At 39.4% G+C, this 23,017-nt stretch overlaps 1 protein-coding gene across 5 annotated transcripts in view; it reads right to left on the bottom strand.

Moving 5' to 3' along the window:
* Positions 1–23,017, bottom strand: part of DGKH (diacylglycerol kinase eta) — a 228,295-nt gene that overhangs the window by 7,497 nt on the left and 197,781 nt on the right. For 3 of the 5 annotated variants that reach the window (XM_064270075.1, XM_064270074.1, XM_064270077.1), the window contains 8 exons: positions 22,596–22,709; positions 21,980–22,114; positions 21,322–21,485; positions 11,503–11,608; positions 10,392–10,484; positions 6,434–6,553; positions 5,768–5,876; positions 3,417–3,547 (listed from right to left, as the gene is read on the bottom strand). In XM_064270075.1, coding sequence (XP_064126145.1) covers positions 3,417–3,547; positions 5,768–5,876; positions 6,434–6,553; positions 10,392–10,484; positions 11,503–11,608; positions 21,322–21,485; positions 21,980–22,114; positions 22,596–22,709 — 972 coding nt within the window. The remainder of the gene's footprint in view (positions 1–3,416; positions 3,548–5,767; positions 5,877–6,433; positions 6,554–10,391; positions 10,485–11,502; positions 11,609–21,321; positions 21,486–21,979; positions 22,115–22,595; positions 22,710–23,017) is intronic. The other 2 variants (XM_064270076.1, XM_064270078.1) reach the window with 1 other exon arrangement.

Below are 23,017 nucleotides of genomic sequence, written 5' to 3'. Positions count from 1 at the left end.
ATCTCCCATTCTCTCCTTCTGTACTGCGGCAGGAAGAATGCAGTCAGTTTGCTTCTTGTCTGCTAAAGCACATTATAAATGTTTCCTCTTTCCCATCTTTAGCTGGCCACTTTGCTTAACCGCTGTGCCACCAGGGCTCCTTTTCGCTGTCTCTAAGGTGTGTCAGTGACAGGAATTAACCACTTAAGCCAAAAATCTGAGCAGGAGTTAGGCAGGTGAAAGGTAGGGGGGGAAACATATCAAAAGAGGGTTTGCTTTCATGGTGTGAAAGAGTTTAGTGTTTTTAAATCAATGAAATAAGGCCAGGGGGTAAATGAGGCACAGCCCAGCAAGGAGCCAGTGACTCCAAAGGAGGTTGAATAAATAGCCAGAACCTTGTAGGTCATGATAAAGATGTGGGTCTTTATTCTAAAAGAATAAAGAAGCCACTAAAGAATTTTATGCAGAAAAGTGATATACCTGATTTATAGTTTTAAAATATCATTCTGGTTGCAATGTGCGTCATGTACTAGAGAAGGCAAGATTAGCAGCGGAGGGCCAACTAGGACACTATTGATATGATACAGACAAGACGTAATGGTAGCTCGGACTAGAATTGTGGGAAGGAGAGGAAGGGAAGTGAATGGAGATTAGAATCGACATGATTTGGTGACGAACTTGATGGACTAGGGGAGATGGGTAAGGAAAGAGGAAGGTGCGAGGTATGAACCTGGGCTTCTCTGGCTAAGCCTCTGGGACAGAGGAGTGATTTCCTAATATGCAGAACACAGGGAAAGGGGAAGAATGAAAGTGGGACAGGAAGTCAAGGGTTTTGATGGACATGTGAAGACTGATATCCCTATGTGATATCCAAGTACCGAGCAGTCAGTCAACAGACATAATCCTAAAGTTGACAAATGAGGTCAGGGCTGGAAATATGTATTATAGACAGTATTTGAAGTCATGGGAATGGGCGAGATTACCTAGGGAGTAGTAATCCTTCACCAAACATTTACAGATTTTATTCGGAAGGTTCTGCCCTTTCTGACAGCTACAACCACAGAGAACAAGGAAGATCACCCTCTAGCTTCATGGTTTTGTGCTACAGAAAGCTCTTTCTGTAAGGTTATTTTCTTTTTTCCATTTCTTCACACCCGGATTTAGAACCAAAACAGCTAAAAGAGGACAAAGCCTATACAGATTACTAAGAAAAAACTTTTAAGGGAGAAAATGTAACTTGCATTAAAAATAAAAACAGAACCAAAAAGCTCATGAAAAGCTAAAGAAAAAAGTTTACTAAAATAATTCTTAACTGTCTCCTTGTTACTCTTATTCTACCTTTTTAATAGCCAGGCCCCGTCACTCTATCTTTGACTCAGTACTTATAATTATGTAAATATGTGCTTCAATCATTGTGTCTGTGTTTATCTACACACACATACACATTGTTTTCCCATGAATGTACGCTTATGCATGGCAAACGAAATGCAAGCTTCTAGAGGGCAGATATCACCTAGAGAAGCTGGCATAATGTACGAAGCAGTAGCTACTCAGTAAATATCGCTGCCTGCCAAGGATAGATATCAGAAGCTACACAAGTATGTTGAATATAATGATCCCTTATATTTATTTTGTTAACTCATTTCAAGTTTTGAAGTCTTTTGCTTCACGAACTCTAACACTGTATTTTGCTAAACTTAAGGCTTCAGATATGTATGAACTTATTCTATGTTCCAGATTTGTGACACTCAACTAAGGTAATTAACTCATCTGTTATTTTATTGGAAGCCCTGGTGGCGTAATGGTTAAATGCTACAGCTGCTAACCAAAGGGTCAGCAGTTCAAATCCGCCAGGCACTCCTTGGAAACTATGGGGCAGTTCTACTTTATCCTATAGGGTTGCTATGAGTCGAAATTGACTCAACAGCACTAGGTTTGGTTTTTTTTTTTTTTTTTTAATTATTTTATTGGAAACCCTGGTGGCGTAGTGGTTAAGAGCTATGGCTGCTAACCAAAAGGTTGGCAGTTTGAATCCACCAGGTGCTCCCTGGGAACTCTATGGGGCAGTTCTACTCTGTCCTATAGGGTCGCTATGAGTCGGAATTGACTCGACAGCAATGGGTTTTTAAAAAATTATTTTATTATTTTGGTTGAAAATGTTTAGGTATAAGTGGTGTTCACTTTTTCATGTGCTAAAACTCTGCACGACTCTGCTTAATAAAGATCTATACTTTATGTTACCTACAATCTGTTCCAAGATCTTTGCTAACGTATTTATAGATAGAGGCACAACAGTTCATGAATTCATCATGTCATAATTCTTTGCATTTTAGACCCTGGTTTACAGAAGAATAGCGTGCCTAAAAGTGGCTTTTGTTTAACAATCCTTAGTATCACAAAGGTGTTGCTCCAACAAATGCTGAAGGCTTTTGTTGCTTGCTTACTACTCAAACTTATTAAGATGGCAGCTTGTGGTAAGAAAATATGACAAGGTCCTATTTCTCGCTCTTGGACACAGACTTCCGTTGTTTCTGCTGCTGAGTCTCCACCCAGAGAATAAAAGGGAATGCTGCTAGACCATGGATTAAGGATTTTTTCTTCTCTGTCCAAAATGACAAACAGGTTCTAAGCTGCTTTCTAACAAAAGCTATGCATAATTTTTACTTCATTTACTAAAGAAAATAAATTTCCTTTTTGAGAATAATAAAATTTTAACACTAATTTGAGGAAAGAAAAATTTGAACGTATTGGTCTAGTTGTTCACGTGACCTACAAAAGGTCAATTTAGAAACATGACAAAATTGTAGGACCATAGCCATTGCTCTAAGTCTCTCAGGAGCCCAGGTGGCACAATGGTGAAAGTGCCTGAGAAAGACGTGGCAATCTGCTTCCATAAGGATTTACAACCTTGGAAACCCTATGGAGCAGCTATGCTTTGTCCTCAAAGGGTCCTTATGAGTCGGAATTGACTCAACGGCACTGGGTTTGGTTTTTTAGCTTCATAAGTCTTTCATCTTGTTCCATTTATTAGAATGGCTTTATAATTGGTATTCTGAATTAGTTTTTTGTTGTTAACCTTACATTAGGTATAGTTTTTCATTACTTCATCAACAGTCCCCACTTTCCATGCTGACCCAGTAAAATGAGGTGATGGAAACATGACCCACTGAAAAATATTAGCATAGGAGGAGTCATACAAATGGAAATGTACTGAGTTCATGCCGAGCTTCAGCTTCATTAGTCGGTAAATGGTTTTTGATGGGAAAAGCTTACTGATGTTCTTGCTGAGAGAGCACAAGAGGAGCTCAGGCCACAGGACAAGGCACATTTGTACAACACAAGCTGAGCTGTAAGCACACAACAGAAGCAGTGCAGGAGAAAGGATTCTGTTTTGCAAGAAAAATGTCAAGAGCGGAAAAGTCGCACAAAAGAAATACCTTAAGGTCTCGCCTTCCCAGATGCAAAAGTTCAGCCCCTCTGATGTCATGGCGGATGAAGGTTTCCTTGTACTCTCCCAAATGGAGCAGATCCAGCCAAGCAGCAACTTCCTCTGTGCCCCATTTCTGAACTACCAAAGTTAAGAGCAAAACCCCCTTAATTTCTACATGCTCAATGCATCACAAAGCAAAGGGTGGCCAAAGAAGACGCAAAACTGAGTTGTGCAGCAGTGCTAGCAAAAGAAAGTCAAAGGTGTTGTTCCAACAAAACTTCAGTTTCCTTTTTCCCATGCAGGTTATAGGCTATCGATAAACACATGGATAGGGCCAGACAAAGACATTCACTGCTGTGCTGCCATGCCTTTAGCTTTAGGCCAACTTCCTCATTAATGCTACCCAAGGTACACAATATGTGTAAAAAAGCTCATTTTGCATCATTAGGATCAGTGGCGCAAGGTCTAAATAAGCTGACTGCAGTCGGTTCTCATCATTCACAGTAGTTATGTTCTACAAAGTAACTGCGGACACTAACTAGTGAACACCGAACCACTGCTCCTGGGGAGATACTGGGTTAGGTTGCTGCAAGCTTCTGGTCACAACATTTTTGTCAACTGGTCAATACATAATCTTGTTTTATGTATGCTTCTGTTTAAAGACACCTTAGTTAATATACATTGTTGATTTATTAACATCAAACTCACAGCGAACAGCACTGTAACTCATGTCTGAACCCAACTTACCTAACACATGTATTCTCTCCATAAGACACATCACGGTCTTCCTGCACTTAGAGACACCAGACAGCACTTTAGCACTATGCTTGGGGCCCATTTTAAACAGCAAAATCGCCAGCAAAAAGCAAGAAATTGTGAAAAGCACGTCTGTCACTAAGCAGGCCATAAAAAGGACACTTGTTTATAGTACGAGAGTCTGCCTTATTTGACCTCAGCTGGAAATGTGTGTGTTGGGTGACTCATTTTTCACCCTCAGTGTGTGTGTGTGTGTGTGTGTCTGTGAATGACCAAAAAAGTGTTGCAAATATGGGGTTACAAATAAATTTTAGCAAGTAAGCAAATTTGCAAACACAGAATCTGAGAATAATGAGAATTGACTGTATTTCCTTAAGACCACGTATGAAACTGGTTACGGTCAGACACGAGCTATAAATGCTAATTAAAATTTAAAATCTGATACAGGGTGCTCAATTTTACACACTTTTCTGCTTGTGGTCTTGCCAACTTCAAGTGTTGCCTTTATTGATTCCCCTATTACTGATATTACAGCAATTAACGTTTTGTTAAATCAATTGAATATGTCATTTAAAAATGTTGTCAGCATTGCTCTCTAAGATTAGTTGGTTTATGTTACCTTTCAGTACGTATAATCATTATCTTACGCATTTTATGTAATATTGATTAGCTCAATAAGAGCCTATTTATTTGCTGTATTTAGTTTTTAAAATTCCCTTAAATAGCTGCTTTATAAATGTCACAAAATTTTATATCATTTTTTAAAATAGCTAACTTGGAAGAAACATAAAGTAATTTGATAATGAAAGGCAGCTACCACTATAGACACAGAACTTGAAGGTGCTTCAGCAGCGGTCCAGCAGTACGTTTAATCTCTAGGGAAAGACGAAAAGGGAACTAGAAAGAGAGCAGCAAAAAAAGGGTTTAATCTTTGCTTGAAATGCAAGTATTACAGTAGATTGTCATTTCTGAAGCGTTGAAATGGTGTAGTAAGTCTTTAACGCAGGGGAAAGAGGATACATAACTTTAGATGAAAAATATATTTAGTAAGTTAAAAGAATAAATGAAAATTTCTATGTTCCACTTATCAAAGTGATCTAGATTTTGAACTTTGAGAAACAAAAACAAGTTACACATTGGTACCTTGTATTGCTACTGTACTGTATGCTCCTTAGAAGCAAGGATGACGAGACTACCGTCTCACATACTTTGGATATGTTATCAGAAGGGACCAGTCCCTGCAAAAGGACATCATGCCTGGTAAAGTAGAGGGCTGGCGAAAAAGAAGACCCTCAACAAGATGGATTGACACAGTAGCTGCAAAAATGGGCTCAAGCATAATAACGAATATGAGGATAGCGCAAGACTGAGCAGCATTTTGTTCTGTTGTACATCGGGTCGCTATGAGTTAGAACCGGCTTGACAGCACCTAACAACATCGTCCACCAAACCACATAGAAACAAACCAGTAACCACATTCTCTTGTGTACTTCACAACTATAGGTTCCTATTGAACACTGTCACTTATTTTAGGTATGACACGATTTTAATAAGTTGCTTTTTTCACAGTGTTATGCTTTGCCTCCAGTGTGGACCACCTACCATGTTGTGAACTTGTCTTCTGCTTCGGAACCTTTTCCTTTTTAAACTTTGGCACTATACGGAATACTGTGCTCCTGTTGTTTCTTTTGGTGCAGTCCATAGGAGGCTCCTGTTCAAATTGGGTAAGAAAATAACTTTTTGAGGATGTTAAGAGAAAACAACAAAAAAAAACCTCACTCTGATAATTGAGATAACATAGGGATAACCTATAAACACTAAAATGATGTTGTTAGGCGCTGTCAAGCTGACTCTGACTCACAGCTGTCCTACGTGACAGAGGAGAACTACCCGACAAGGTTTGCCTGGCTGTAATCTTCATGGAAGCAGATCGCCAGGTCTTTCTCCTGTGGGGTCACTGGGTGGGTTTGAACTACCAACCTTTTGCTTACCAGCCAAGCATTTAACCATTGCGCCGCCAGGGCTTCTTACTAAACATTATAGGCTAGTGATAACTTTGTCAGAAAAAGTTCATGATTAATGTACTTCTGAAAACAAACCAATTCCTTTTTGCTCACCTAAATTCCATTTCTCACTTGTTCAAGAGCAGTGCATTTACAAGTAGCTTTCAAAATTTATTTTTTCCTAAATATCCTTTTCAAAAGACGAATTCAAATTCTATTGCCATAAAGTCTACATTTATAAGAAACAGGTTGAATTTTGACATACCTCATCCTCGTTCTGATGGAAGATGTAATAAAGCCAAGGAATCTCTGTTAATTTCTGTAGCTCTACCTCCACGGAGTGTAAAGCATCTGACACTCGCTCTTCGTGTGGAGATTCCAACTGCTATTTACCAGCAGATTGAAAAGCAAAACAAAACAAGACTCAGTTACCACCTTCAAAGAGACTAAATTGTTCCATGTTGACAGTGAACACCCTCACCTTTTATCAGGCCCGGTTTTTATAAAGAAACATAGAAAAAAAGAACACCCTCTCTTATATTGGCTTCATTTAAAAAAATCTGGATAGATTTGGTCTCATCTTTACTTCCCAAAGAAGATATAATCAGCTAATGTGATTTTAATAATATCACAGAGAAAGTATTTCTTTTGATGTTTTTTCCCTATGTAAATAAAGCTTTGCTTTCTTCTTTCTCTCTCTACCTTCTTCCATTTCTCTTTCCCTTCCCATCCATTCACCTACCCACCTGCTTTGCCTTCCTGGACTAGTGAGAAGTCTCATTATTCTACTTACTTATGCCAAAAAGCCTTCTGATTTCTGTAGGTCACTACATGAACAAATAATCATGTTTTTTAAATTTGTCAAAAAGTTGACACATAAAAAGAACTGTTTGGCATAAAAGTCTGGAGATTTAAAAGTGTGAGTTTAAGGGAAAAAATACATCAAACTCAGGAAACTTTTTGATGAAAAGCTTTTGTAAAAATTGTAGCAAAGCAAAAAGTTAAAAGTCTAATGCCATGGACTTTATTATATCCCCCCAAAATAGGTGTCAACTCGATTAGGCCATGCTTCCCAGTATACTGTGGTTGTCCTCCATTTCGTGACTGTAATTTTATGTAAAAAGGATTAGGTGGGATTGTAACACCACCCTTACCCAGGTTAGATCTATGATCCAATGTAAAGGGAGTTTCCCTGAGGTGTGGCCTGCACCACCTTTTATCTCTCAAGAGATAAACGGAAAGGGAAGCAAGCAAAGAGTTGGGGATCTCATGCCACCAAGAAACCAACACAAGGAGCAGAATGCATCCTTTGGACACAGGGTTCCCGCGCCTGAGAAGCTCCTCAACCTGGGGAAGACTGAAGACAAGGACCTCCCACAGAGCTGACAGAGAGAGAAAGCCTTCCCGTGGAGCTGACACCCTGAATTTGGACTTGTAACCTACTGGACTGTGAGCAAATAAATTTTTCTTTGTTAAAGCCATTCCACTTGTGGTATTTCTGTTATAGCAGCATTAGATAACTAAGACAGCTTGTAATCTGGAGATGGGTCAAACGTATTAGTCAGAAAAGTGGATTTGGATACTTCAAAGAGAATTTAACTGACACTTGTTATCCACATTTACCCATTAAAAGCAGTTATTATGAATAAAGGTCAAATAAACACCGCTATGCTCAGAAATGCCAGGATTCCAGCTCTGACACTGTTCCGCATTAGCCACACAGACACGGGAAGGTCAATTAATTTCAGGAGCCTTAGTTACCTCTTCTATAAACAGTAGGATGTGACCAGATTATTTCTGAGGTCTCTTCCAGCTAATCAATACTTTTATAAATTGTTGTAAAATTATAGAATATGTCCATAGAAGTCACAGAATTTTAGAACTGAAAGTTCAGAGAGAATAGTACTGTTAATGTACTATAGATATTATTTTTCTGTTTCCCTCTGTTATTCAAAGAACCTACAATTTCTCATCATTAATCAAAGTATGGAGAGTCTGCACACTGTTGTATAAAATATACCACTTTCCTTTTAGTCTAAGAGTGCATGTCTTATAAATCTGATAAACTGGTTATTACCTATTCATTCTAGAAATAAACAGTAAATATTAGTTGCTCCGAAACATCATCAATCCTTTGTGATATCACTACTGTCACAGGTTTTGGTAAAATTCATATTTTCAAACATGCATATTTGATAATGACATAAAAGAATTAAGAGTGGAGGGGGTCCTTGTAGATTAACATAATGAAATTGATAAATATTAACCTGATAGCACTCAATGGATACTGTAGGTGTCCAGAACAAAAATATGGAGTAAGTTATACTTCTAGCTCTTGTCAAGCAGAAGTTATCTTAAATATATTTCCAATAATCAAAAATAAAATACCCTTGATCCAAAAACTGGGACCAAGGCCAGAGTTCATTGGAGTTCCTACGGGACTTATTTTAGAAGAATGGTAAGAAGATTCTGGTTAACACCACTGGTGTCAAGAATAGCCAAGAAGATGTCCCCACTGGTTTTATCAAAAAAGATAACCCCGAACATTTTGATCAAACATTCTGTTCCAGAATCCTGATAAAAAGGGAGCAAATGCAATACAGAATTTCAAATTATCACGGAATCCAGACTTTCCGGAGCCAGAGAGGCTGGACAAGCCCTGACACTACTGCCCTGAGTTAACCTTTAAACCTCAAACCAAAAATATTCCTTGAAGTCTTCTTAAAATCAAACAATACTTTAGTTTAACTAGTAAAGAATGTCTGCCTTGACTTTGTGCTATTTTAAGAACTAGCTATATGCGATCAAACTGACAACAGCAATTTGAAAGATTAGGCAGGAAATTTAGGGGTCAATGAATTTATGCTAACGGGAGAGGAAGAGCTTAGAATGGTTGCACAACGTGAAGAATGTCATCAATGTCACTGAAGTGTATGTGTAGAAATTGTTGAATTAGTGTATGTTCTGCTGTGTACATTCTCAACAGCAGAAATAAAATAAATTTATTAAAAAAAAAAGAGATAACCAGGCTTTCTTTCTGAAAGTTTTTCTTCACAGTCATTATAGAGGTGGTTGGCCTCTTGCCCCAGGAAAGCTGTGTTTTGGTCTCCACTGGGGGGCTGGGGCGGGGGGCGGTGGTAAGAGCAACTTTACTTTTCTTTTCTTAGAGTGAAAGATGCTCAGCGGGCAGCAATCTTCCAGGCCCCAATCAAACATAAATTCTAACCCCAATTACTATACCTCCCATTCTCCCACAGGGCCAGATATTAGGATTTTTAACATTGCTATTTAGGTGTCTATTTGCCCAAGTGAGGTATAAAATTACCATCAAGAGAAATGTTTCAAGATCATCACCTATCAATTAATCACAATTGTCACAAAAAAAAAAAATAGCTAATGTATTAGAGGCCCCGGTGGCTCCGTGGTTAAGAGTTTGTTAACAAAAAGGTCGGCAGTTCGAATCTACTAGCAGCTCCTTAGAAACCCTGTGGGGTAGTTCTACTCTGTCCTATAGGGTCGCTATGAGTCGGAATCAACTCGATGGCAACGAATTTGGGTTTGGTTTTTTTGACACAAAATGTTACAATAGAATGTGTGAGTAACCCACAACTGACCACTAGGTGGCATCAACTGCCAACGTGCAGAACATTTGAAAATGGTGAGGGAATAAAGAAAAGCTAACAAGGCAAACACTCCGGGCTGTCCAAACAGGACATCTATGGGTTTCTTCTAGCACTTACACCTGAGGTCCATGGACTGTGGTAGACTTAGACTGAGCCTAAAGTTGATTTCCATGACCAATCTGAGTTAAACTAGGGAGGGATATGGCCAGTTTTGGGGACACTGCATCCAGAAGTACCCTTTTAAGCAAATCTGGGTGACCATACCAATTGTATTTCAAATGTTAATTCAGGGAACAAAATTTATGATTTCCTCTACTTTTCTCTAACACTTTATAAAGCTCGAAGTTGACTGAACAGAGCAGACTTGCACAGAACCCTGATAACATATATGAGAGGAAACCTCTACTTCTGTGGGCCTGAAACATAACTCCCGGGGTTATGATTTCTTGAAGGCAAGAGCTAGGAATAAAGACGCTCCCAGGATGAAGGTCAGAAGGCTGCTTCTGCACTGGAATCTGACGAACACGTGTTCCCTACCGGAGGTAAAGCTCATACATGTATTTCATCACTCTTACGCTATCAGCCATTTTCTTTCCTTACCAAAGGAACCCTGCCGACCAGTAGAGATTCCGTTTCATTATGCAGTGCCTTCACATTCATGGCTATCTCAGTGGCAATGTCCCTCGTAAGACTCTAGAAGAGAAGAAAATCACAGACAAATGGTTCTGTATTAAATTGTGACTCAGTCACCAGTAAACGCTTCCAATTTTCTTCTCACAATTTAAATTCACGTCATGAATAATTTTTTAAAATCTATCAAAATTCTAGTATGCTTGTAAAATTTCATATACATTTGCTAGTACGATATTTCTAACTATTATATCACAGGACCAACAGTATGCACTGACTATAGTAAATTCATTCAGGATCACACCTCCTACCTACAAATACGTGTATGCTGGTACCAACAAATATATCTTCCCGTGCAGAGGTTAAGTCAAAGAAAATCATGTCTTAAGAAGAGGCAGTATCTGATTTTAATTAGTTCTATCCACTGACCCTTGGTAGTTCCAACCAGATGGTTTTGTAGACTGTAATCTTGGGGACCAGCACTTATTCGTGTATTAATTTAAGTAACTTCAATAGAATGATTAAAGGAGTAAAATGCTTCTGTCACAGTTTTCTCTGCACAACAGCATTGTACCATGTATAATATTTCAAGAGAGTTTTATTCTGTCCACTATTAATTTCTACATTACAATTTTATAAAAGCATCAATTTCCCAGTGAGTATAAAAGAAGGTAAGAGTGATGTCCATGCATAACTTCCAAAATGAACTGGCCTCTCCAATAAAATGCCCACTCTGCTACCTAGGTTTGTCCTACCCAGGGATGCGGGGGAGAAGGTATGAGAAGGAGCACGGAGGGATGGTAGTAGTTAAAAGAAGAATCAGAAGGAAGATGGCCATGCGACAAGTGATTGAAAGTTAAATAAAAAAGTAAAAGGTCAGGGTTCAAGAGCGGGAATGGAAAGATGGCAGGTAAAGGGAAATACAGAAAAATCCGGCCACAATTTTATCTTAAGTTTCTGGCACAGACTTATGTGACTATATAACTTTCTTTCAAAGGCTGTGGTGTATTTTATAATATTAAAATATATGTGTAACACACCAAAAAGTCTGTAGAACGAGATTTGACCATTCTCTCCTCACCTCTGGGTACTTGGGGTTGGCTTTATTCAGTGCATGGGAGCACGCATTCACAGCGTGGGCCAGTTCTTGCTCCAAAAGACAGTGAATTGTGGCTGCATCACAAATCCTGAAAGGAAAAAAAAAAGATGAGACGAATAAACAAAAAGCTTCTTTGAGCATTGTTGATTTTTTAAAGTAGACAAGTGCTAGCATAAAACACGTAAGTAATAGAGCAGTGAGGAACAATTTTTAAATGATTGCTCAATTATGAATGGCATGAGGCAGACTGACAAATTTCCAACCCTGCTGTCACAAAGAATATTACATTGAAAATCTTTACAGAACAAGTTAGGCTTACAGTCAGAGGTAAACATACTGAAGTGCTACTTGGAAGAACAAAACAGGGAAAAGCTCGAACTTATGTAAGGCAGAAACCTGTCAGAGAAGTAAAACGCAAATATTTTCCACTAATAGAGAATAACAGCAAAGTGGTAAGACTGCACCTTGTCCAAGGTGGAAAACATACAAGACCTGGAAAAACAAGGCAGTCCCATGGAGTTCCAGCTCTCGCAGGATTCACTGTCCTTCGTTTTGCAGTATCATCGAAAAGCAAGAGGGGTCACAAATTTAAAGAGTAGAAACTTATCTTTTATTCACTGAAACTTTAGCCAGAAACATATACAAGAGATAAGGAAATGAACATATATGATAAGTGTTTTATATAAATTACCTAATACTCCCAACCTTAATTATCTCCACCCTATAGATGAAGACACTGTGTGCCGCTGAGTCAATTCTGGCTCATGGCGACCCCACGTGACAGAGATAATTGCCCCAGAGGGCTTCCTAGGCTGTATATCTTTATAGGAGCAGATCACCAAGTTTTTTTTCACCCTCGGAGGCTCTGGTGGGTTTGAACCACTGACCTTTTGGTTAGCAGCCAAGAGCTTAACCACTGAACCAGGATTTGAATCTATTTCTATCCAGCTCCAAAACTTGTTGAGCTATACTCCTCTGGAATCTAGAACCTCCAAGAATAGTCCTAGAAAGACAAAATACGAGACAGAACTAGGGCCAAAGAAGAGCAAGGAGGGGAATTTCCACCAAATGCTAAAAATTTATGTAAGGTTTGCAGGTGAGAGAACTGGCAGGTCCGTTCAAACCTTTTTGGCTTCTGCATTTTCAAGGAGAATGGTCTTCAAACTGGAAAGAGCAGAACCAGAAGGGACAGAGGCTCCAGGTAGTTGAACAGAGAGTTAATGTTATTCTCATTTTCAGTGAAAGCAAAAGAGATAAATCAAGAGGTACTGTGTGCAACCACCACCACAAAGAAATGATACACTTTCCTCAGAGAATATCTGCTAGCATTTTACAGAGAACGGCTATTACACTGGGAACTCTTTGATCCGCAATTTTAACTAAACCAAAGTTATAGGTGAAATGGCCATTCCACTTACTACATGCCTGTAAGCACACTTTGGATGAACACAATGTATGTAAATATTTTAAGTTTTTAACGTGGAAAAAAAAAAAAAAAGAGGTATTGTGTGGTAGGGTGAGCTAGGCAAGCTCACGTGGTATTTTAGAAAGTCTACAATCTGGACTCCAGAGAACACAGGTGCCTGTGCTGGAGAGTGGGGACGGGATAGGATAAAAAGCAGCAATTACTGAGGCACATATCAACATTTCCAAGTCCATACTGCGTATCTTCCTAGGTATTTCAAACACAAATTTAAAGTCCAAAACAGGCCCATTACTTTCCCTCTTCAATTTGCTCCTCTTCCTAATCCTATGGCCCCACCAAAGGCACCATGACCCACCCCGCCATTCACTGGAAACCTCTGGATCACCCTTCTCCTAATTCTCACCCACATACCAATTTTAGATCCTAAGCTATCTTGGATCTCTCTTTTCCCTTTCACCTCCACTGCCTTAATCCATCATTTCTTATCAGGATATTCCGACAGTGCCATAAGTGTTCACACCACCCCAGCTTTGTGTTCATGCTGCCCCAGCTTTGCGGTCTTCCAGACAATCCTCCACAATGCTAGCAGAACCAGCCCGACGAAGTGTCTTATTTATTACACAGGCCCCCACTTCACTTTCTTCAGTGGCTCTTCATTCTCTGTAGAAGAAAAGCCTCAACTTCTCAGCACACCATGGCAGTGTAGAGAACTGCTGTCAAGTTCACACCGACCCATGGCGGCCTTATGTACAACAGAATGAAATGCTGCCCAGTCCTGAATCATTCTCATGATGGCTGGCATGTCCATCGATACGACTATTGTGCCAAACAATCTCACTGAGGGTCTCCCTCACCCTGGTTGGTCCTGTACTTCACCAAACACGATGTCCTTCTCCAACAACTGATGCCTCCTGATGATGTATCCGAGGCAAGTGAGTGCTGTTCTGATCCATAAGGTTCTGATTGGCTAATTTTTGGGAGATCATCAGGCCTTTCTTCCTAGTCTCTCTTAGTTTGGAAGCTCTGCTGAAACCTGTCTACCATGAGTGACCCTGGTGGTGTGTGAAATACTGGTGGCTTCCAGGCCCTTTATAATCTGGCCCTTGCCCACTTTTTTGTCCACGTTTAGCATACTCTTGCACATACTGTTCTAACATTTCAGTCACACCACATAACAGATTTCCTGAAAATGCCACATGCACACCCCCTCTGTACCTTTTCACAGGCTGGTTCCTATGTTTAGTTTCTCCTTCTCTTACTCTTCTCTCAAGACTTGGCTGAAAGGTGTTTTCCTCCAGGCAGCCCTCCTGCACTTCCTCTGGCCTACTGTACACATGCACAGTGCCCACAGTGTGCCCCCGGCCAGCACTTAGGCCATGTTTCTCCCTCCTACTGCTCTGTGAGCAAACATGAGAGAGGGATCAAGACTTCCTCCTCTTGCTACCTCCAGTGCCTGACATGGTACTTGGCACACAGAAGAGGTTCTGAAAATAGGCCATCTTTGGCAAAATCTAAAAAAAAAAAGATGGGGAACCATTTTCTTTTTTTGATAAAGTTTTCTGGTTAGTTCACAGGATGATAACACAGGAAGTCTATACTTATTTCAAGAAAGTACATTTTGGTTTCAAGAAAGTGCTATAAACTGAACGACATAAAAGTGCACTGAATGAATAACCAGTATTCCTGTGGATAAGAAGCTGAGACAGACAACAATGCGGTTACACGCATCTGAGCTGACTAAACATTCATCTTTTTTACTTTGCTTCTAAGTCACCTGGTATCTTGCAATTACTGTACTTACTCTAATTCCAAGGCTTGGTCTCTGTCACTAGGGAATTTATACCTTTTCTATCTCCAGCATCTAGTACGTTCTAGGTATCTAATTTTTTCCTACAATTTATTTTTGTTTTTGTTGAGATATACACAGCAGAATATACACCAATTCAACAATTTCTACATGTATAATTCAGTGACACTGATTACATTCTTCAAGTTTTGCAACCATTCTCACCCTCCTTTTCTGAGTTGTTCCTCCTCCATTAACATAAATTCACTGCCCTATCTAATCTTTTGAGTTGCTGTGGTCAATTTGATTCCATATAGATAGATCTTATAAGACCTCAATGTTCAAGGCAGATATCTTTCGTTAGTTAAGCTAAACTACTGTTTGGTTTTGAGAAGACTTTAGGGGGTATTTTTGGCTTAAGGTTTAAAGATTGTATCAGCATAATAGTTTCGGGGGTTCATTCAACCTCCATGGTCCCAAAAAGGCTGGATTTCATTAAAATTTGAAATTCTTTTCTGCATTTTCCCCCTTTTGATCAGGATTCTTCTACAGAATCTTAGATCAAAACATTCAGCAATGGTAGCCAGGTACTATCCAGTTCTTTTGGTCTCAGAGCAAAGGGAGCAGTTGTTCACGGAAGGTATCAGCCTCACATTCCATTTCCTGCTTCTGTTTCTGATTCTTTCTTGTTTTGTTGCTCTAGGTAATTAGAGACCAGTTACTGTACTTTGGATGGCTGCCTGCAAGCTTTTAAGACCCTAGGCACTATGCAACAAACTAGGAGGTACAACAGAAGCACTAAACATGATATCAGGCCAATTAAGTAGAATGTCCCACGAAACCATAATTCTAAACCTCCAAACCAAGGATGTTATTGTTGTAACTATATCTTATCATACAGCTTTTGCCAACTCACCTTTTTACAGGTGTACAACTTACTGACAGCAATAGCATTAATTGGTTGGACAAACCTACCCTTAATTAATGTAATTCATCTAACGCTGTAAATCGAAACCCAGTACTCCATAATCAATAACCTTTCCGTTTGCCCCTCCCTCCCACTCTTGGTAAACACTGAGAAACTTTGGTCTATACATTTGCCTCTTCCTGTCGTTTTACATAAGTGAGGTCATATAGTATTTGTTCCTTCTTGACTGATGTATAGCACTCAGCATAATGTCTTCAAGCTCCGGTTCATACTGTTGCATTTATCAAGACTTTATTTATCTTACTGGCTGAGAAGTATGCCATGTACCGCATTTTGTTTATCCATTCATCTGGTGATGGGCATTTAGGCTGTTTCCACCTTTTGGCTATTGTGAATAGTGCTGCAATGAACCTTGGTGTATAAGTCTCTGTTTGAGTCTCTGCTTTCAAGTCTTTTGGGTATATACCTAGGAGTGGAATTTTTTGGTGACATGGTAGTTCTATTTTTAGTTTCTTGGGGAATCATCACATTGTTTTCCACAATGGCTATACCATTTTGCATTCCTACCAGCAATGAATAAGGGTTCCAATTTTCTCACATTCCTCACCAACATCTTTTTTTTTTTTTTTTTTTTTTTAAATCTTAGCCATTCCAGTGGGAGTAAAATGGTATCTCATTGTGGTTTTGATTTCCATCTGTATGATGGCTAACGATGCTGAGCATTTTATCACGTATCTGGTAGTCATTTGAATGTCTTCTTTGGTGAAATGTCTATTCAAGTCCTTTGCCTAGTTTTTTTCAAAATAATATTTTATTGTGTTTTCAGTGAAAATCTACACAGCAAATTAGGTTCTCATTTGAAAATTTTTACACAAATTGTTCAGTGGCATTAGTTACATTTTTCACAGTGTGTCAACACTCTCTGTAATTGTGTTCCGGTTGTTCTGTTTCCAGTATTCTAGTTTTCCTGTTGCCTTCTCATCTTTGCTTTAGAGTAATTGTTGACCTTTTGGTCTCATATAGGTGGTTTTTTAATGGAGCACTGTACTCACAGATAATATCCTTTATTTTTTGTGTCAATCTGTTATTTCACTAAAAGGTGACTTCAGGGGATAGTTTCAGTTCAGGCTTTAGAGTGTATCTCAGTGCAACAGTTTCAGGAGTCCTCTAGTCTCAACTGGTCCAGTAAATTTTTTAAGAATTTGAGTTCTGTTCCACAGTTTTCTTCCGTTCTGTCAGGGTCCAACTATTGTGACTCTGATAAAAACAGTTGGTAGTGGTAGCCGAGAACCGTCTAATTCTTCCGGTCTCAGGGTAGATGAGGCCATGGCTTGTGTAGGCTATTGGCCTTGCAGACTAGTTTCTTCTCTGAGACTGGTTTCCTTCTTCCTCTTTTGCTCCTAATGAGTAGGGGCTGGTAGTTGTATCTTAGATGGCTGCTTGCAAGCTTTTAAGACTCCAGGCATAGCTTACCACACTGGGATGCAGAACATGAACTCTGTGATGTCAACCGACTGAGCTGTCCTACAAGACTACGGTCCTAAGCCTTCAAACCCAGAAAACGATTCTTGCAAGGTATTTGGTTATATCTGAGCAGTATCTGTAACTGTGTCCTCTAAGATTATATATCATGCACACACCTATCTATACATACATGTACAGATGCTTCTATCTGTGCACACATAGGTAATCACCTATATACATATATGCCCATACACCTATATAGTCGTTTTTTGGTTATTGTTGGTATTGTTGCCAAATTATATGTCATATTCTGTAGCATAAACATCTTTTTCTCTTGTGTACTTCTTAGTGGCATCATTTACTTTGGTCAAGCTGTGTTCATTACACCCGCATTCTGTGCTACTTTTCCCATTACCAAAAATAACAAGTATCTAAGCTCTAGAGAGTGATTCTCCCTCCCCTCATCCCTGGTAACCATCAGTGAACACTGGTCTCTGCACATATATCTATTTTTGTCTTCTCATAAAATTGGGATGCTGAGCAAATAATCTGAGAAGCTGGAATATATGAAGAATGGGGTATCAGGATTGGTGCAAGACTCATTAACAACCTGCGTTATGCAGATGACAGAACCTTGCTTGCTGAAAGTGAAGAGGACTTGAAGCACTTACTAATGAAGATCAGAGACCACAGCCTTCAGTATGGTTTACACCTCAACATAAAGAAAACAAAAATCCTCACAACTGGAACCAATAAGCAACATCATGATAAACGGAGAAAAGGTTGAAGTTGTCATGGATTTCATTTTACTTGGGTCCACAATCAACAGCCATGGAAGCAGCAGTCAAGAAATCAAACGATGCATTGCATTGGGTAAATCTGCTGCAAAAGACCTCTTTAAAGTGCTAAAAAGCAAAGATGTCACCTTGAAGACTAAGGTACGCTGGACCCAAGCCATGGTATTTTCAATCATATCATGTGTACGTGAAAGCTGGACGATGACTAAGGAAGACCGAAGACGAACTGACGCCTTTGAATTGTGGTGCTGGCAAAGAATACTGAATATACCATGGACTGCCAAAAGAATGAATAAATCTGTCTTACAAGAAGTGCAACTAGAAAGCTCCTTAGAAGCAGGGATGGCAAGACCACGTCTTATATACTTTAGACATGTTGTCCGGAGGGATCAGTCCCTGGAGAAGGTCATCATGCTTGGCAGAGTACAGGGTCAGTGTAAAAGAGGAAGACCCTCAACGAGGTGGATTGACACAGTGGCTACAACAATGAGCTCAAGCGTAACAATGATTGTAAGGATGGCGCAGGACCGGGCAGTGTTTCGTTCTGTTGCGCATAGGGTTGCTGTGAGTCGTAACCGACTCGATGGCACCTAAAAACATAAAAGTGGGATCATACAATATTTGTTCTTATGTGATTGACTTATTTTACTTAGCACTTTGTCCTCCAAAGTGGACAAAGTGGATGGTTGTGTAGTATTCAATTGTATGCACATACCACATTTAGCTTATCTATTCATCCACTGAACGGCACTTAGGCTGTTTCCATTTTTTTGCTATTGTGAATAATGCTGCAATGAACGGAGGTGTGCATATATCTGCTAGTGTCACTTCTAAGAGGTCTCTAGGGTGTATACCTAGGAGTGGGATTGCTGGATCATAAGATGGTTCTATTTCCACTTTTCTGAGGAGGCACCATGTCTTTTGTACCATTTTACAGTCCCACCAGCAATGGATAATGGCTCTAACCCTCCCACATCCTCACTAACATTTGTTATCTTTTTATTAAATCAGTGCCATTTTAGCTGGGGTGAGATGGTATCTGATTGTCACAGCGGTTAAGAGCTATGGCTGTTAACTGAAAGGTCAGTAGTTTGAATCCACCAGGTGCTCCTTGGAAACCCTATAGGGCAGTTCTACTCTGTCCTATAGGGTCGCTATAGGTCGGAATCGACTCGATGGCAATGGGTTTAGGTTTAATGTCTAATGACCTTACCATCTTTTCATGTGTCTGCTGGCTGCTTGAATGTCCTCTTGGGTGAAATGTTCTTTTGTTATGAGTCTGTTTAAATTTTCTACCTTAGTTTGTGTTTTGGTAGGTGGTTTGCTTCTAGAAATTTGCCCATTTCCTGTAGGTTTTCAAATTGTTGGAGTACAATTTTTCATAGTATTCTGTTATGATCCTTTTAATTTCAGTTGGTTCTGTTGTAATGTTACCCAACTCATTTCTTACTTGGGTTATTTGCATCTTCCCCTGTTTTTCTTTTGTCAGTTTGGCCAGTGGTTTGTTGATTTTATTAACCCTTTTGAAAAACCAGCTTTTAGTCTTGTTGATTCTTTCTATTGTTTTTCTGTCTCTTTTATTTCTGCTTTCATTTTTATTATTTCATTTCTTCTGGTGACTGTGGGCTTCTTTTGCTGCTCTTCTTCTAATTGTTCGAGTTGGAGGGTTAGTGTTTTGATTTTTGTCCTTTCTTCTTTTTTTTATGTGTGTGTTCATTGCTACAATCTGACCTCTGAGCGCTGCTTTGGCTATATCCCAAAGGTTTAGAAATTTGTTTTGATGAACAAAGTTTTTAATATTTATGAAGTCCCATTTATTCATTTTGTCTTTTGTTGTAATATCTAGTATATTCTAGGTGTCTAATAAATATTTAAAGAGAGAAGTAAGGAATGAGCGAGGGGGAGAGATGGTGAGCAGAAGGGAAGGAATAAGGAAGAATTAGTCCTTAGTACCACTGAGCTTTAGTCTCCTTTTCTTTTTCAAAAATTTTATCAGTGACCAGGTGAAGCTGTGGGAAGAACATAATAGCACTGTGCCCGCAAGACTAAATAATGCAGACATGATGTGCTAGTAAGCACTTTACTCTTGCATCTCATTTAATTCTCACAGCAACCAGTAAAGAAGCTCTTATCTCATTTAGTAGATAAGGAAACCAAGGGTCAGAGTCGTCAGAAAACTTGTCCATGGTCCCTCCTCTCTGAAATGTCCTCCTGGTCATAGCGACTTTTATCTGTTTTGCACTCAGAGAACTTGGGTTTTATCTCCTCCCTTTCTACCTTCCAAAATTAATTTATGTGTGGTTGACAATCTCTGTTATGTATCTACTGTAAACTGCTGAGATTAGGCTCTTGTTCTCCCCAACTGTCTGTGGGAGCAGGGAGAATGTTTATACTTCCTCCTAATCCCATAAAGATTTAACTAACAATTATAAGGCAACATATAAGGGGTCCTGGTGGCACAGTGGTTAAGCACTCGGTTGCTAACCGAAAGGTCGACTATTCAAACCCACCAGCCCCTTGCGAGAGAAAGATGTGGCAGTCTGCTTATGTAAAGATTTATAACCTTGAAAACCCTGTGGGGCAGTTCTACTTTGTCCTGTAAGGTTGCTATGAGTCAGAAGTGATTTGACAGCAATGGGGTAGGGATGGCACAATGGTTAAGTACTCGGCTGGTAACCAAGAGGCAGTGGTTCAAATCTACCTAGCAGCTTCATGAGAGAAAAGACCTGGTGATCAGCTCCTATAAAGATTACCTGTTGCTGTCAAGTTGATTCCAACTCATACTGACCCTGTAGGACAGAGTAGAACTGCCCCATAGGGTTCCCAAGGCTGCAAATTTTTATAGAAGCAGATTGCCACATCTTCCTCCCACGGAGCAGTTGGTGGGTTTGAACTGGTGACCTTCTGGTTAGCAGCCGAAGGCTTAACCACTTCACCACCAGGGCTCCTTCTGTAAAGATTACAGTCTAGAAAACCCTATGGGGCAGTTCTACTCTGTCACATAGGGTCACTATGAGTCGAAAATTGACTTGACAGCGCCTAACAACAACAATAAAGGCAACCTATAAGTGGGTAGTTGAGTGTAAAGACTGTGTATAAAATGGGGGAAATAAGTGCGACTGGAAGGGTATATCGGTCAAGCTCACCACTGCGTTTTAGAAAGTCTAAGATACAGACTGCAGAGAACAGACGTGTGCATGTGCATGGTGGGGAGTGGGGACAGGATACGGCAAGAGCAGCCATTATTGAGGCACAAATGATGTAGCAGATGAAGAAGAGTAAAAAGATGTCTTTTAGACACTACAGGCAACTAAAACTATGCATTAAAGTTAAAAAAAAAAAAAAAAAAAAAGCTAAGGCCAGAGTTCTCACGGTATGAACGGCAGCTACCCCGCCATACCTAGTAATGAGCTCTTCCGCGGCCTGGGAGCACAGCTGCATCTGCGACACCTCTTCTGTTGCCAAATCGACAGCGTGGTGAATGTACAAGTGGGTCCGGATGACTGGTTTACCAGAGTCATACTTCTGCTTATCCTCCCAAGACTTCAGAGTACTTTCGAAAGCCTATTTTAAACCAATATTGCAACGACTTGTTAGCTTATAGCTCTGAGGGCCATAAAAATGAGTATTTAGATAATATATGAATGATTGCAAAAATACGATAGCTTTCTTTGTAATCTAACATCTTATAAAGTAAATTACAAATATAAAAAAGACATTTAAAGTTTTCTGACATATGGTAACATAATAAATGATGTAATCTGTGAGAATAATATATTACTGAAAAGTAAAAAAAAAACTTCAATTTATACTTCAATCTTTACTATCTTATTATGCTAGACAGGATGGATATTGGCAGTCTTATTTGTTAAAGGTGTGATGTAAATTACAAATTCTCTATGTGTGTGTGTGTTCATATTTCAAACCACAAACGACCTATACGTCAGATGTAAGAGACAACTTAAATCCTTTTCCTTGTTTTCTATTTTTTCATGATAACGTAAGATTTTTAAAACCAACTTAGAATAAAATCTAGGAAAATACTTTTTGTTACATACTCTATCTCTTGTTAGCATCTGAGCTCGGTTTTTGTGCACAATTTTGATAATCCCTGGAGGCTGGACCCACGCTTCACCATCCACCTGAACAGGGAGTCCCTCATCACCAAATATAGTGATTTTTACTGCACGGCACTGAAATTAAAAAAAAAAAAAAAGTTATTCTAGGTTATAAATCATCCTGAAAAGTGACACTGAATCTGCATTCAAGCTTGATTTTAGTGCTCATGGCATTCTCTCAGCCTATCCTGTAGACAAAGCGCCCTGGGTAGTGCAAATGGTTGTGCTGAAAGATTAGCAGTGCGAACCTACCCAGGTACACCTTGGGAGCCAGGCCTGGGTATCTGCTTCTGAAAGATCATGGCCTTGAAAACCCTATGGAGCAGTTGTACTCTGTACACATGGGGTTGCCATGAGTCTGAATGGACTTGGCAGCAACTAACAACAAGAATTCTGTAGAATGTTATACTTCATCACTGTGATGACAAAATAACAACTGACATGGACAGAAAGTCAGTATTTTATAGATGAATCTAGAGTGTAGGAGTCATTTGGAATAACCCCCTCCCCTCCAACAGTCAAAGTAGTGCAAACAGATTTGATTACAGAAATATACCTGGGCTATTCGATGATGCTGTAGTTTAATGACCCTTGAAACTGCCATTTGCACACTATCAAAGATTGCAACGACTTCCAGTATCTTGTCATCAAATGAAGGTGCAGTAAACATCTGAAAGAAAAAACTGCATTACACTTCCACTGAAAACTTAAGATTCAAATGGCACATGAAACCATGTAACCTCTAAATACGTAAATAAACTTATGAAAATAGTAAACAGAAAAGTAAGAACATATTATTAGGAAAATAACAGGTACTTTTGTAAGCATGTTGTGCTAGTTTTTTTTATAGAATATGTAAAAAAAAATTGGCACAGTGGCTCTTATGAAAATACCTGGCAGGGGCAGGGCGCGGTTGACAAATGTAGAAGGCATGCGTTATTTGTGTAAAAATATGGTAATTATGTTCCTGAAAAAAAT

The sequence above is a fragment of the Loxodonta africana genome, chromosome 17 (assembly GCF_030014295.1).
Source record: "Loxodonta africana isolate mLoxAfr1 chromosome 17, mLoxAfr1.hap2, whole genome shotgun sequence".
Taxonomy (NCBI): domain Eukaryota; kingdom Metazoa; phylum Chordata; class Mammalia; order Proboscidea; family Elephantidae; genus Loxodonta; species Loxodonta africana.
This window is presented reverse-complemented; position numbering and strand designations above follow the sequence as displayed.